General features: G+C 43.1%; 1 protein-coding gene across 1 annotated transcript; it reads right to left on the reverse strand.

The window, feature by feature from the left end:
- Positions 1-7,406: 7,406 nt before the first annotated feature.
- On the reverse strand, positions 7,407-8,207 carry LOC139380530 (leucine-rich repeat-containing protein 3-like). Its single transcript, XM_071123267.1, has one exon. It carries the CDS (start codon positions 8,205-8,207, stop codon positions 7,407-7,409), a length of 801 nt encoding a protein of 266 aa, XP_070979368.1.
- Between the last annotated feature and the right edge of the window lie 8,515 nt (positions 8,208-16,722).

The raw sequence follows: 16,722 nt of genomic DNA on the forward strand, positions 1-16,722 counted from the left end.
ACCGACACCCTACCCGACACCCTAGACCCACTCCAATTTGCTTACCGCCCAAATAGGTCCACAGACGATGCAATCTCAACCACACTGCACACTGCCCTAACCCATCTGGACAAGAGGAATACCTATGTGAGAATGCTGTTCATCGACTACAGCTCGGCATTCAACACCATAGTACCCTCCAAGTTCGTCATCAAGCTCGAGACCCTGGGTCTCGACCCCGCCCTGTGCAACTGGGTACTGGACTTCCTGACGGGCCGCCCCCAGGTGGTGAGGGTAGGCAACAACATCTCCACCCCGCTGATCCTCAACACTGGGGCCCCACAAGGGTGCGTTCTGAGCCCTCTCCTGTACTCCCTGTTCACCCACGACTGCGTGGCCACGCACGCCTCCAACTCAATCATCAAGTTTGCGGACGACACAACAGTGGTAGGCTTGATTACCAACAACGACGAGACGGCCTACAGGGAGGAGGTGAGGGCCCTCGGAGTGTGGTGTCAGGAAAATAACCTCACACTCAACGTCAACAAAACTAAGGAGATGATTGTGGACTTCAGGAAACAGCAGAGGAAACACCCCCCTATCCACATCGATGGAACAGTAGTGGAGAGGGTAGCAAGTTTTAAGTTCCTCGGCATACACATCACAGACAAACTGAATTGGTCCACTCACACAGACAGCATCGTGAAGAAGGCGCAGCAGCGCCTCTTCAACCTCAGGAGGCTGAAGAAATTTGGTTTGTCACCAAAAGCACTCACAAACTTCTACAGATGCACAATCGAGAGCATCCTGGCGGGCTGTATCACCGCCTGGTACGGCAACTGCTCCGCCCACAACCGCAAGGCTCTCCAGAGGGTAGTGAGGTCTGCACAACGCATCACCGGGGGCAAACTACCTGCCCTCCAGGACACCTACACCACCCGATGTTACAGGAAGGCCATAAAGATCATCAAGGACATCAATCACCCGAGCCACTGCCTGTTCACCCCGCTATCATCCAGAAGGCGAGGTCAGTACAGGTGCATCAAAGCTGGGACCGAGAGACTGAAAAACAGCTTCTATCTCAAGGCCATCAGACTGTTAAACAGCCACCACTAACATTGAGTGGCTGCTGCCAACACACTGACACTGACACTGACTCAACTCCAGCCACTTTAATAATGGGAATTGATGGGAAATGATGTAAATATATCACTAGCCACTTTAAACAATGCTACCTTATATAATGTTACTTACCCTACATTATTCATCTCATATGCATACGTATATACTGTACTCTATATCATCGACTGCATCCTTATGTAATACATGTATCACTAGCCACTTTAACTATGCCACTTTGTTTACATACTCACCTCATGTATATACTGTACTCGATACCATCTACTGTATCCTGCCTATGCTGCTCTGTACCATCACTCATTCATATATCCTTATAAACATATTCTTTATCCCCTTACACTGTGTATAAGACAGTAGTTATGGAATTGTTAGTTGGATTGTTTGTTGGTTATTACTGCATTGTCGGAACTAGAAGCACAAGCATTTCGCTACACTCGCATTAACATCTGCTAACCATGTGTATGTGACAAATAAAATTTGATTTGATTTGGTCTCAAGATCTTGGTTTTAAGGGTTCTGGTCTGGGTTGCAAGATCTGGTCTTGACCATAATGTATGTCTTGCCACATCTCACTAGCTACCAACCTAAATGACACATTATAAGAAAAGGTAGTGGATACATCACATGAATCACTGGAGCATACTTTTCCTTTTGAAGGCTACTAACTGTTCTCATGAAAACTAACAGATTGGCTTATCACTTCTCTTGGATCTACTTCCCTTGGAGTAATAATGGTTAATAGAATTTTAACATTAGTTTGAGCCATTTTTCAAAATGTGTAGATTTTTGTAGATTACTTATGATTTACGAGGGCTGACAAAATGTGAGTAAGGACAATTTGATGAGTCATTGCCAGATGAGATTAGTCAAAAGGGCTGTTACCTCTAAAATCACATTTCTTTCAATATCACTTTACGTTTCCAGGACAAGTATTTTATGTTGAAAGGAACGTATCTATTTTGAAAAGTTTACGTGGCTGAAGGCTTGGAGTTCAAGTTCCATTAGTGGATTAGACTAAATCGGGAGTAAGCAAATTGAGTGAATCCGTAGTGCAGATGTTCTGCCAATGGATTTAATTCAGGCTCAGAACTTCTACAGGATCGGTATCCCCCCGCAGGACGGTTGAACTAACTTGCGCTAATATGATTAGCATGAAGTTGTAAGTAACAAGAACATTTGCCAGGACATAGACATATCTGATATGGGCAAAAATATAAAAATCTTGTTAATCTAACTGCACTGTTTAATTTACAGTAGCTATTAAAGTGAAAGAATACCCTGATATTGTTTGATGAGAGTGCAGTTATGAACTTGAAAATGTATTAATTAACCAATTAGGCACAATTGGGCAGACTTGATACAACATTTTGAACAGAAATACAATGGTTCTTTGGATCAGTCTAAAACTTTGCACATACACAATCTAAATTGCACCTAACTTGGTATAATACATTGTGTCTTACACTTGCATTTAAAAAAACGCATTTAAAAAACACAGTGCTTTGAAAGGTTGGAGTGCTTTGAAAGGTTGGTAATGGCTCACATCAACACCATTATCCCAGAAACCCTAGACCCACTCGAATTTGCATACCGCCCAAACAGATCCACAGATGATGCAATCTCTATTGCACTCCACACTGCCCTTTCCAACCTGGACAAAAGAAACACTTATGTGAGAATTCTATTCATTGACCACAGCTCAGCGTTCAACACCATAGTACCCTGAAAGCTTGTCTCTAAGCTAAGGATCCTGGAACTAAACACCTCCCTCTGCAACTGGATCCTGGACTTCCTGATGGGCCACCCCCAGGTGGTGAGGGCAGGTAGTAACACATCTGCCACGCTGATCCTCATTACTGGAGCTCCCCAGGGGTGCGTGCTCAGTCTCTTCCTGTACTCCCTGTTCACCCACGACTGCATGGCCAGGCACGACTCCAACACCATCATTAAGTTTGCCGATGATACAACAGTGGTAGGCCTGAATGCCGACAATGACGAGACAGACTATAGGGAGGAGGTCAGAGACCTGGCCGGGTGGTGCCAGAATAACAACCTATCCCTCAACATAACCAAGATTAAGGAGATTATTGTGGACTACAGGGAAAGGAGGTCCGAGCACGGCCCCATTCTCATCAACAGGGCTGTAGTGGAGCAGGTTGAGAGCTAATCGTTACCTTGGTGTCCACATCAACAACAAACTAGAATGGTCCAAACACACCAAGACGGTCGTGAAGAGGACACAACAAATCCTATTCCCCCTCAGGAAACTACAAAGATTTGGCATGGGTTCTGATACGGCAATTGCTCAACCTCTGACCGCAAGGCACTATAGAGGGTAGTGCGTACGGCCCAGTACATCACTGGACCAAGCTGTTTGCCATCCAGGACCTCTAAACCAGGCGGTGTCAAAGGATGACCCTACAAATTGTCAAAGACCCCAGCCACCCCAGTCATAGAATGTTCTCTCTACTACCGCATGGCAAGTGGGACCGGAGTGCCAAGTCTAGGACAAAAAGGCTTCTCAACAGTTTTTACCCCCAAGCCATAAGACTCCTGAACAGGTAATCAAATGGCTACCCGGACTATTTGCATTGTGTGCCCCCTCCAACCCCTCTTTTTACGCTGCTGGTACTCTCTGTTTATCATATATGCATAGTCACTTTAACTATACATTCATGTACATACTACCTCAATTGGGCGGACCAACCAGTGCTCCCGCACATTGGCAAACCGGGCTATCTGGATTGTGTCCCGCCACCCGCCACCCGCCAACCCCTCTTTTACGCTACTGCTACTCTCTGTTCATCATATATGCATAGTCACTTTAACCATATCTACATGTACAGACTACTTCAATCAGCCTGACTAACCAGTGTCTGTATGTAGCCTCGCTACTTTTATAGCCTCGCTACTGTATATAGCCTGTCTTTTTACTGTTGTTTTATTTCTTTACCTACCTATTGTTCACCTAATACCTTTTTTGCACTTTTTTGGTTAGAAAACAATACATTAATAAAAACAAACCGATGCAGTATCTCAGGTGGTCCTCTTCTCAGTGTGTTTTGTATCGATGTTCATGAACTAAAAGAAAAGTTGAAATCCTCCAAATATGATCATTTCCATATACAATATTTGGCTTGGTTGTAGACATAGTAGAAGTAGTGGTAGTGGTAATGGTGGTGGGGGCGGCTCCCGAGTGGCGCAGCGGTCTAAGGCACTGCATCTCATTCCTGGTTCGAATCCAGGCTGAATCACTTCCGGCCGTGATTGGGAGTCCCGTAGGGCGGCACACAATTGGCCCAGCGTCGCCCGGGTTTGGCTGGCGTAGGCTGTCATTGTAAATAAGAATTGGTTCTTAACTGATTTGCCTAGTCAAATAAAGGTTAAATAAAAAGTAGTAGTAGTACAACAATATTATAGGACCTTTATGATTCATATAATGATATACATCTATATTTTTGTACATTTATAGTAGTCAACTCACTCAGGGACATTGGTAAGCTGAAGAAAGTTATGTATAACAACCTTTATTTTCCAATGCTGCTATGGTGTCCATTTTGAATCCCACAGATTATAAATTTAAGTAACAATTCTACATTGACACATAGAAACAACAGAAATTGCACAATGGTAATTCCAAGAAATTACTGGAGACCTTTCAATTCTATAACAATGTGCAAATTTAAATGACCTAATGACAATAACACTTTAGACCGGGCCCAGTCCCAGAAAAACGGACACTTGGCCCATTCATTGAACATTATGACAACATTGAAACAACATTTTTACCTATTTTAGCATGTGGGATATCCCATACAAGCACAGATTGTATAAACCATACAAGATGTTGACTCACGTTTGACCACTAAAACACCAAATAAAATGAGGAGAAAGTCTAACTACACAGATAAAAACTTCCTACCCAGCAGGCAAAAATTGACACAACGTCTTAAGAACAATTTTCTGGTTGTAAACTGATATTCTGATTGAGAAGACGTCATATTATCAGATGTCATATTTTGGTTGTTATCTGGTCAAATAACCAGATAAAGATGTATTTATATTGATTGCTAAAAATACATTAATGAAACTTCCTTAAAATAACCACTATACAACCTGACAATGACACCATAATTACTTCATTGCAACCAACGTTCCCCCTGAGTAGCAACTAACTAAATTAAAAGACAGCATTAACGGGAATTGTACATGGCAGAAGGAAAGGGGGGGAACATGATCTAGTACAGCCCAATACACAGTGTTAAGGTGTAGAATCGCAAGAGATGTCAAGTGAAAATAGTGTTCTAAAATAATTAACCTTCACCTGAATATAAATGAAATGATAGTCTAGATGATAAAATGACAGATTTGTCAATGTACAGTGAGGGAAAAAAGTATTTGATCCCCTGCTGATTTTGAACATTTGCCCAATGACAAAGAAATTATCAGTCTATAATTTTAATGATAGGTTTATTTGAACAGTGAGAGACAGAATAACAACAAAAAAATCCAGAAAAACGCATGTCAAAAATGTTATAAATTGATTTGCATTTTAAGGAGGGAAATAAGTATTTGACCCCTCTGCAAAACATGACTTCTCCAAGTCATTAAGGTTTCGAGGCTGACGTTTGGCAACTCGAACCTTCAGCTCCCTCCACAGATTGTCTATGGGATTAAGGTCTGGAGACTGGCTAGGCCTCTCCAGGACCTTAATGTGCTTCTTCTTGAGCCACTCCTTTGTTGCCTTGGCCGTGTGTTCCGGGTCATTGTCATGCTGGAATACCCATCCACGACCCATTTTCAATGCCCTTGCTGAGGGAAGGAGGTTCTCACCCAAGATTTGATGGTACATGGCCCCGTCCATCGTCCCTTTAATGCGGTGAAGATGTCCTGTCCCCTTAGCAGAAAAACACCCTCAAAGCATAATGTTTCCACCTCCAAGTTTGACGGTGGGGATGGTGTTCTTGTTGTCATAGGCAGCATTCCTCCTCCTCCAAACACGGGGAGTTGAGTTGATGCCAAAGAGATACATTTTGTCCTCATCTGGCCACAACACTTTCAGACGAGCATGTATATGTGCTTTCTTGAGCAGGGGGACCTTGCGGGCGCTGCAGGATTTCAGTCCTTCACGGCGTAGTGTGTTACCAATTGTTTTCTTGGTGACTATGGTCCCAGCTGCCTTGAGATCATTGATCCTCCCGTGTAGTTCTGGACTGATTCCTCACCATTCTCATGATCATTGCAACTCCACGAGGTGAGATCTTGCATGGAGCCCCAGGCCGAGGGAGATTGACAGTTCTTTTGTGTTTCTTCCAATTGCGGATAATCGCACCAACTGTTGTCACCTTCTCACCAAGCTGCTTGGCGATGGTCTTGTAGCCCATTCAAGCCTTGTGTAGGTCTACAACCTTGTCCCTTGTCCTCTTTGGTCTTGGCCATGGTGGAGAGTTTGGAATCTGATTGATTGATTGCTTCCGTGGACAGGTGTCTTTTAGACAGGTAACAAACTGAGATTAGCAGCACTCCATTTAAGAGTGTGCTCCTAAACTCAGCTAGTTACCTGTATAAAAGACACCTGGGAGCCATAAATCTTTCTGATTGAGAGGGGGTCAAATACTTTCTTCCCTCATTAAAATGCAAATCAATTTATAACATTTTTCACATGCATTTTTTCTGGATTCTTTTGTTGTTATTCTGTCTCTCACTGTTCAAATAAACATACCATTAAAATTATAGACTGATCATTTCTTTATCAGTGGGCAAACCTACAAAATAAGCCGGGGATCAAATACTTTTTTCCCTCATTGTATGTCCTTTTTCGTAATTTGATCACTCTGTTGTCAAACAAAATGTTCATGTGCCGCAGGAAATGCAACTTTTAGTGTATTTGAGGTTTAAAAAGGCTTCTAAAGTTTGGAATTTCCACTTTAAAATGTCAGACTTGGTTTCCCCCGACTAAAAACGTATCAACCCCTACAAAAATGCTCATTATAATCCACATAATAATTCACATTTCCTGTTGCGGAAAGATTATTTTCCTGCTGTGAGAAACTGGTCAAATTAAGGTAGTATATCTGTGTCCATACAGAAAGACAGAGAGCAATTATAAATACTAAAGGTCCAGATGAAGTCCAGATCTATTGTCTCCTAAGGCCACCTAAAATAAATCCCAGCTCAAAAATCAAGAACACCATTCCCCCTATCATCCACTCACTCACTCACTCACTCACTCACTCACTCACTCACTCACTCACACACTTTCTCAAATATGTGCCACAGCGGGCCTGCTAGAGAACCGTGCTGATCGTGTCAAAGTCTTTGCTGATCTGAGAGCTGCTGGGCAGGGACTTGACGTACTCCATGTGCCTCCTGGCATCCTCCTGGTTCTGCCGCACGTAGTAGATCACGTAGGCTATCACCATGGTGAACCAGCCGAACACAGTGACGAACATGGCCACATCGGTGGTCTTGTGGTGGAAGTTGCAGAAGTTGATGCCCGAGTCCAGGACCTGGATAATGGGTTTGCCGGCGTACTCCTCCTCCACAGCCGTGTGACAGCTCACCTCGTTGACCGTCTCTGGGTCCAGTCTCAGCTCCCTCAGGACCTCCTGCAAGCTGCACTCGCAGTGCCAGGGATTGTTGGAGAGGCTGATTTTGGCCTGAAGTTTGGCAAATACCTCTTTGGGCACGCTGCTTATGCGGTTGTTGGACAGGTCCAGGACCCGAAGGACGTCGGAGACCCCCTGGAAGGCCCCAGCGTCCACCGTCTCAATGGCGTTGTTGGACAGATCCAGTTCCTGTAATCTGTTGAGGTCCTTAAAGGCCTGTTTGGGGATCTTGGTAATCCTGTTTGAGGCCAGCAGCAGGACTACAGTGTCACGCGGCAGGTCAGCCGGGATGTTCTCCAGGTTGCGCGACATGCACTGCAGCACGGCAAGGCTGTTCTTCTCCATGCAGTGGCAGCTCTTGGGACAAGCGGTCACCAGTGCACTTCTGAACATTATTCCAAAGTGCAAGGCCCACAAGAGAGCCGAGACAGCTGAGAGCAAGGGATTTCTGGGCCGATCATGACCCATACGGTTGGACATCTTCAGCTGTGTGCTCCTGCTGGTCCTGTCATGAAAGAGCAGTCATGGTTAAACCTTGTTTCACGTTGTTCTATCGTTATGGCTTGAAAACCACGAGACAAGACAGTTTTAACTAACTTACAAGCTGTCAAGGTTTTATCTGTAGTTAATACATCAGATCCATCTGTGAAGTATAATTTTCATGTCCTGCTGTTTCCAAAGGGTTTCAGTAGAGCCCAGTTTCACATGAGCTGCATTGAGAGTATTCCAGGTAGAATCCAAGAGGCTGATTTCTGATTGGAAAGAGAAGAGAGTTACTCAAGAGGGAACGGTATCTTAGAGGGAGATGAAGGCAACTATAAGGTGGAGGTAGGCTGAATGTGTTACCGGTACCCTCCTCCCATGTCGAGAACTGAAAGAAGAAAAATAGAATAGTGACAGTCCTAGTGAAAAAGGGAATTACTAGACATAGTTTCTTCTTAGAAGCAGTGACAGAGAAATACATGAAGGCCATACTGTAAGAGTTTTAGGGTAGGTTTAAGTATTTTAGGGATAAGGTTTTATATCAAGATTACTTTCCTAAAATATTCATACAATTGTCCTGAGGGCATCAGCCAAATTGGTTTTGCTTGCACATTGGGCATGGTCAATTCAAGTGTCACACTGTTTACACATTTGTAAAATGATAATCAAGGACAATCCATTTCACTTAAAGGAAATCTCATAAAGCAGAGAGACAAATAGATTGATCTTCACTTACATTATCAGATCATATTAGGATAGCCTAATTCATTTATAATGACTTACAACATTTGAATGAAATTAATTTCTCCTGCCAGTTTAATAATGATTACACCCTCATGAACTGTGCTTCTCTTCTCATAACGTAACATATCAATGCTTCAGCTGCTCAATCATATTTCCACATAAAGGAAAACTGATGTCATACGTTTACACAACTAGAATGGATCCACTGTGCCAATCTATTATATCATTTTCACTATAGGTGCTCCCTCTTGTGGATTATGCTGACCATGCAGTTTATTGTTGTACTTGATGCCAACCTGTGATGGGACTGGGGGCACCAATGTGACATTTAGACATTTTATAAACCATTTTTGGGTACTGTACATCTCAGTGTCTTCATTCCATGAGCACGCACACACACACAAAATATAGACAAGATTTCTTAAACAAGCCCCTCACGTTCAAATTTGAGCTGGAGATCATATGGAGGTGTCGACAGGAGTTTACACGCTAAAATGCTTAAGGGCACACTGGGACAGCCTGTAGTGACATTATGAAAGCACTGCCTTTGTTCTTTTACAAAACAGGCCATATTAATAGACCATGGCAGCCCTGCAGTTGAAGTGAGTTTAATAGAATGTATAAAATCATATGAGATTAATTTGGAGACAGAGCCAAAATATAACAAAATGTTAATAATTAGAGGTACTAATTGGTTCTCTACTTTGTTAGGTAACCATTTTTTATTCCAAGTCAAATAAGTTAATTACTGTAAATGCACTAAAATGTTGAGCACACATAATGTCATGCAGCAAATTGCTACATCCCTTTTTGGACTTTTAAATTAATGATATATACCCTTGATTCTTGAAGGATATGACTTGCCTTATGCCTTATGAGCTTAGTTCAACTGCCCTACCCCATCAGAACCCAAAATATACGTTTGTTTACTCCACTGTTTGTAAAAAATTGCTGTATAGCTTCAAAACATAGTTTAAACTATAATTTTGATATCATGGATGGTCAGTCCTTGCATCCACAGCTCTTGGAATTTGAGAGTAGTTACATTTCTTCAATCCCATCTCTAAGCTTTTTACCAAAACAGTGGTGGGTAAATTTGAAATAGTTTGAACTGCAGATTCCCCTGTAGATAATGTAGCGCTGAATGTATCACAGATCAAATTAGGAGAGTTACAATTTGCAATATGATCACTTATAATAATACGGTTTCAGGCCACAATCCTGGTTTGCTATAAAGTTGAGGGGTGGGGCTAGATAAATGTAACCACTGTCAAATTCATAGGTGGAGCTATGCAAGGACTGAAAGGCAAGGAGATCATCATGAGTTGCAAACATATTTTAAAGCGATAAAAACCATCAAAACCATAAATAATGTAATAAAACAACCTTATATAATGGGGGAAGACAGTTCTAAGCTTACAAAGCAATTTACATTACATTCTTTACATTCAGAAGTTATATAAAACCATGCTATTTAATTGCAGTAGTAGCCTAACAAATTTTCCTCACATAATTTTACTGATTTATCTTTATTTAAATTGTCCTGTACTTAATTATTTGCTCTTCCAAAAACCCACAATCAAAAAGAGTAATTCTATAGTTATTGGACATTAAATGTAGACAACTATGGCCTTTCCAAGTTTTTTGCCCCCAAAAATACAGAAACTTTTACAGTAGGCAGGATACAGATAAAACTTACTGGAATCGTGGCCAATAATTTTGTCCGGAGTGTTACCATTACCATTATATTAAAAATTATTCCGCGTTATATCATAGTTATAAAAAGGAGCACACATCGGGTGTTTATCCAGCAGTCCATTTGCTCCAGAAGGCGTGCGTAAAAACTGGTGGACTCGTTTCCATTTTGAGAATATGTGCTTCTATATTTCAAATTTCCACCAAGATCCATACTTCTTCTTTAAGGCTAATTACTGCAGACATTTCTTATGAATATAAGACAAAACATAATTCAGACAGCTGTGGTCTGTACAACATGTCTTGCTTTCAGCACAAGGCATTCTATTCATAGTCTAAAATGTCAATGGTCAGCATAAAACCGAAGTTCCCGCATGGTCTGTACATGGTATTCCAAGTAACATCATCTCCGAAACAGGTACCCCACACCATAGATTACAGTTGTAATAGCTAATAGCCTACCGTTTTTTTAAAGAGATGACAGCAGCCACACTTGTTGATGTTCCTGTTCAGTCGCAGGCCACATTCATCAGCACGTCCTGTGCCCATCAGTGGAGAGCATAGAAGAAGGTCGGTCGGGCTGTGTGTCGATTGGACTACTGTTAGTTTGGCAAGCCTCCACGTATTCCCTCGCTTGAAAAAAACGAGTCGATCCTATATAGTCAAACAATGAATTTAGGGCCTGGTGGTTGAATAAAATATGCAATAAACCTGGAAAGCATTACAGGTTAACAATTTGTAACATAAATGTAAAGGGGATATATTAGGTGTTGTAAGACCTTGACTATAACCTGGTGAGTCGGTGAAGTCAATATGCATGTATTGCTTACTGTCATCAGTAACATGCTGACTGGACAGCCAACGTTGGTTGCACGAATATTGCTAAATAAATACATACATGTAATTCAATCGTTTCATTCAAACTGCTTGTGCGCTTCAACGGGTGTCGGCGTAGCCAGGCGCATAGAACTTGGTAAATAAAAAAAGCATAGAACTTGGTTCTATTTGAGACACTTGACGCACTGTAAATTCCTCCTATCCCCTCTACTGATTGGTTTTCACAAGCATACTAACCCAATTGGGTGATTAAAAGATGAACAAGGAGAGATTCATCAAATTAAACAAACTAGGTTTCCACTTGTATCTGTGGATTAATTGTCAGAGTAGAGAACACACAATTTTGTATGACTCAAAATGTTTCAACAAAAAAGGGACAATATGCATTTCAGGTAAAATAACCAACACACTATGACAGTTTATTGAGAAATAGACACATATTACTTATTCGAAATGTGTGACAGATACATGAAAAGTCCCCTTTTTGATTTTCTTTCTTCATAATGCATTAGTATACAGTACACGAATTCCAATCTGTGGTGGCTAATGTTAGCTAGGCTAGCTAGGTGGCTAACGTTAGCTAGGCTTTAAGGTTAGGGTTAGGTGTTAAGGTTAGGGTTTGGTTTAGGGGTTACGGTTAGGGCTAGTTAACATGCTAGCTGAGTGGTTAAAGGGTTAGGTTTAGGAGTTAGGTTAAAGGGTTAGGGGAAGGGTTAGCTAATTTAATAAGTAGTTACAACGTAGCTCAAAAGTAGTAAGTAGTTGCAAAGTAGCTCATTAGCGAAAATGCTAAAGTTATCAAATCAAATAAAATGTATTTGTCACATACACATGGTTAGCAGATGTTAATGCGAGTGTAGCGAAATGCTTGTGCTTCTAGTTCCGACAATGCAGTAATAACCAACGAGTAATCTAACCTAACAATTCCAAAACTACTACCTTATACACACAAATGCAAAGGGATAAATAATATGTACATAAAGATATATGAATGAGTGATGGTACAGAACGGCATAGGCAAGATGCAGTAGATGGTATCGAGTACAGTATATACATATGAGATGAGTAATGTATGGTATGTAAACAAAGTGGCATAGTTTAAAGTGGCTAGTGATACATGTATTACATAAAGATGCAGTAGATGATATAGTGTACAGTATATACATATGAGATGAATAATGTAGGGTATGTAAACATATTAAGTAGCATTGTTTAAAGTGGCTAGTGATATATTTTCCATCAATTCCCATTATTAAAGTGGCTGGAGTTGAGTCAGTGTGTTGGCAGCAACCACTCAATGTTAGTGGTGGCTGTTTAACAGTCTGATGGCCTTGAGATAGAAGCTGTTTTTCAGTCTCTCGGTCCCTGCTTTGATGCACCTGTACTGACCTCGCCTTCTGGATGATAGCGGAGTGAACAGGCAGTGGCTCGGTGGTTGTTGTCCTTGATGATCTTTATGGCCTTCCTGTGACATCGGGTGGTGTAGGTGTCCTGGAGGGCAGGTAGTTTGCCCCCGGTGATGCGTTGTGCAGACCTCACTACCCTCTGGAGAGCCTTACGGTTGTGGGCGGAGCAGTTGCCGTACCAGGCGGTGATACAGCCCGACAGGATGCTCTCGATTGTGCATCTGTAGAAGTTTGTGAGTGCTTTTGGTGACAAGCCGAATTTCTTCAGCCTCCTGAGGTTGAAGAGGCGCTGCTGCGCCTTCTTCACGATGCTGTCTGTGTGGTTGGACCAATTCAGTTTGTCTGTTAGGGTACGCAGAGGAACTTAAAACTTACTACCCTCTCCACTACTGTCCCATCGATGTGGATAGGGGGGTGCTCCCACTGTTTCCTGAAGTCCACAATCATCTCCATAGTTTTGTTGACGTTGAGTGTGAGGTTATTTTCCTGACACCACACTCCGAGGGCCCTCACCTCCTCCCTGTAGGCCGTCTCGTTGTTGTTGGTAAACTTGATGATTGAGTTGGAGGCGTGCATGGCCATGCAGTCGTGGGTGAAAAGGGAGTACAGGAGAGGGCTCAGAACACACCCTTGTGGGGCCCTAGTGTTGAGGATCAGGGGGGTGTACCTACCCAACACATCCGTTGGGTAGGTAGATGTTCGCGTTATGGTGATTCAATAGATTGGAATAATCTATCACAGTATAACAACTCGTACTCTCAGTGATATATTGTTCCAATATATTGACACACTCTGTCACCTAAAAAATAATTTACAACCTGTGTATGACATGTTAATTAACTTGCAGGTGATTATGAAATTATGTAAACATAAGTGTTATTTTCAACCCAGTATCACAGATTGTGAAATAGACATGAATTGTTCATTGGAAATGTGTCTGTTTTTTGTGTGCAATATACAATTTTGTATACAGTGCATTTTAACTGATACCTTATACATTTATGCTACAAACATTCATTTACAAGGGCACAGTAATCAAAGTACCTCAATGCATTCACATATCAGGCAGCAGCCATGTGTTTAGAATTTAAATGGAGTATATAACTGTAATTAACGCTATACTGTAGGTCAGAGAACATTTTTATATTCTTTCTATGGGTGAATTGTTTTTAACATCAACCCCAAACAATATGACCAAAATATCCCTCAAAATGTACTGCAGATGTTTACACATCCTCTGAGGATTGTGGTGGAGAGTATTATGCCTTTTAACGTAACACAATACTTTTTATGTGAGGAACTCTCATAAAATGTGTCTTCTCATCTGAGAAAGCTTGATGGATTTATAGTTGGTTTGTCACTTTCATTGAATGGAGGAGACCAAGGCGCAGCGTGATATGAATACATTATTTTAATGAAGACGAAGAACACTAAACAAACTATACAAAAACAACAAACGTGACGCTATATAATACTAGTACAGGCAACTAGACATAGAAATAGACAATAACCCACGAAATACCCAAAGAAGATGGCTGCCTAAATATGGTTCCCAATCAGAGACAACGATAAACAGCTGCCTCTAATTGAGAACCAATCTAGGCAACCATAGACATACATAAACACCTAGATGGTAAAACAAACCCATAAACCTACAAAACCCCTAGACAGTAAAAAACACATACATCACCCATGTCACACCCTGACCTAACCAAAACAATAAAGAAAACAAAGATTACAAAGGTCAGGGCGTGACAGTACCCCCCCCCCCCCCCCCCAAAGATGTGGACTCCCGACCGCACACCTAAACCTATATGGGAGGGTCTGGGTGGGCATGACTCTGAGGTGGCGGTTCTGGCTCGGGACGTGGACCCCGCTCCACTTCTGACTCGTCACACTTACTTAATGTCTCTGGAGCGGGAACCCTCACCACCGACCACGGACTAGAAGACACCACTGGACTGATGGTCGAGTCTGGAGAGAGTGGCGGATCCGGACTGGAGGGAGACTCTGGCGGATCCGGATTGGAGGGAGACTCTGGAGGATCCAGACTGGAGGGAGACTCTGACACTGGGACCCGTCGTGTTAGGTTCCGGACTGCGGCCCGTCGTGGTAGGTTCCGGTCTGCGGCCCGTCGTGGTAGGTTCCTTTCTGCGGACTGTCGCCGGACGCTATGGACTAGGTACTGTTGCCGGACGCTCTGGACTGGCGAGGCGCACTGTAGGCCTGGTGCGTGGTGCCGGCACTGGTGGTACCGGGCTGGGGATACGCACCTCAGGGCGAGTGTGGGGAGCAGGAACAGGGAGTACTGGACCCTGGAGGCGCACTGGTGGCCTGGTGCGTGGTGCCAGCACTGGTGGTACCGGGCTGGAGACACGCACCTCAGGGCGAGTGCGAGGAGCAGGAACAGGGAGTACTGGACCCTGGAGGCGCACTGGTGGCCTGGTGCGTGGTGCCGGCACTGGTGGTACCGGGCTGGAGACACGCACCTCAGGGCAAGTGCGGGGAGGAGGAACAGGACCTACTGGGCTGTGGAAGCGTACTGGAGGTCTGGAGTGTAGAGCTGACACAACCCGTCCTGGCTGGATGGTTATACTTGCCCTGCAAATGCAGGGTGCTGGCACAGTACGCAGAGCCGGCGCAGGATATCCTGGTCCATGGAGGTATACTGGAGACCAAGAGCACTGAGCCGGCACCCTCCTTCCTGGCTGGATGCTCATTCTAACCCGGCCAATGCGAGGAGCTGGAATATAGCGTACAGGGCTAGAAATGCGCACTGGAGACACCGTGCGCATCTCTACATAACACGGTGCCTGACCAGTTACACGCTCCCCACGGTAAGCACGAGGACCTGGCTCAGGTCTCCTACCTGACTTAGCAAATCTCCTCGTGTGTCCCCCCAAAAAATTATTGTGGCTGCCTCTCGGGCTTTCGTGCTAGCCGTGTACCCATATATCGTCGCCGTTCCTCCTGTGCGCTCTCCTCCTGCTTCCATGGCAGGGTCTTGTCCCCTGCCATTACCTCCTCCCAGGTCCAGAATGTTTTTCCGTCCAGTATTTCGTCCCTAGTCCTCGATTCCACAAAGCGCTGTTCCTCCTTATCATGCTGCTTGGTCCTTTTATGGTGGGTTATTCTGTCACGTTCGTTGAATGGAGGAGACCAAGGCGCAGCGTGATATGAATACATGATTTTAATGAAGACGAAGAACACTTAACAAACTATACAAAAACAACAAACGTGACGCTATATAATACTAGTACAGGCAACTAGACATAGAAATAGACAATAACCCACGAAATACCCAAAGAAGATGGCTGCCTAAATATGATTCCCAATCAGAGACAACGATAAACAGCTGCCTCTAATTGAGAACCAATCTAGGCAACCATAGACATACATAAACACCTATATGGTAAACAAGCCCATAAACCTACAAATCCCCTAGAGAGTACAAAAACACATACATCACCCATGTCACACCCTGACCTAACCAAAACAATAAAGAAAACAAAGAATACTAAGGTCAGGGCGTGACATGGTTGTAATAGCATTATAATAAGTGACGTCTGAGCTGGCTCTCGCATAGAATTCTATGACCTGGTACCAATTTCTTTTGGAAATTGTTTTCCAACTAACATCCTCCAGCCCAACTGGCTTGGATTCTGATAGTTTTATCTTATCTTTGTATGAAGCAGATGAAACCAGTACCACACATATTGTATTGCTGAGAGAAACTAGGACGTATGATAGAATAATAGGCATTTCAAGTTGTTTTCTGTCATTTTTAACGGAGGCACTCGGTTACCTCTGAAAGTTCCAATTTAGTAAAG

This window comes from Oncorhynchus clarkii, chromosome 22, assembly GCF_045791955.1.
Source record: "Oncorhynchus clarkii lewisi isolate Uvic-CL-2024 chromosome 22, UVic_Ocla_1.0, whole genome shotgun sequence".
Classification (NCBI taxonomy): domain Eukaryota; kingdom Metazoa; phylum Chordata; class Actinopteri; order Salmoniformes; family Salmonidae; genus Oncorhynchus; species Oncorhynchus clarkii.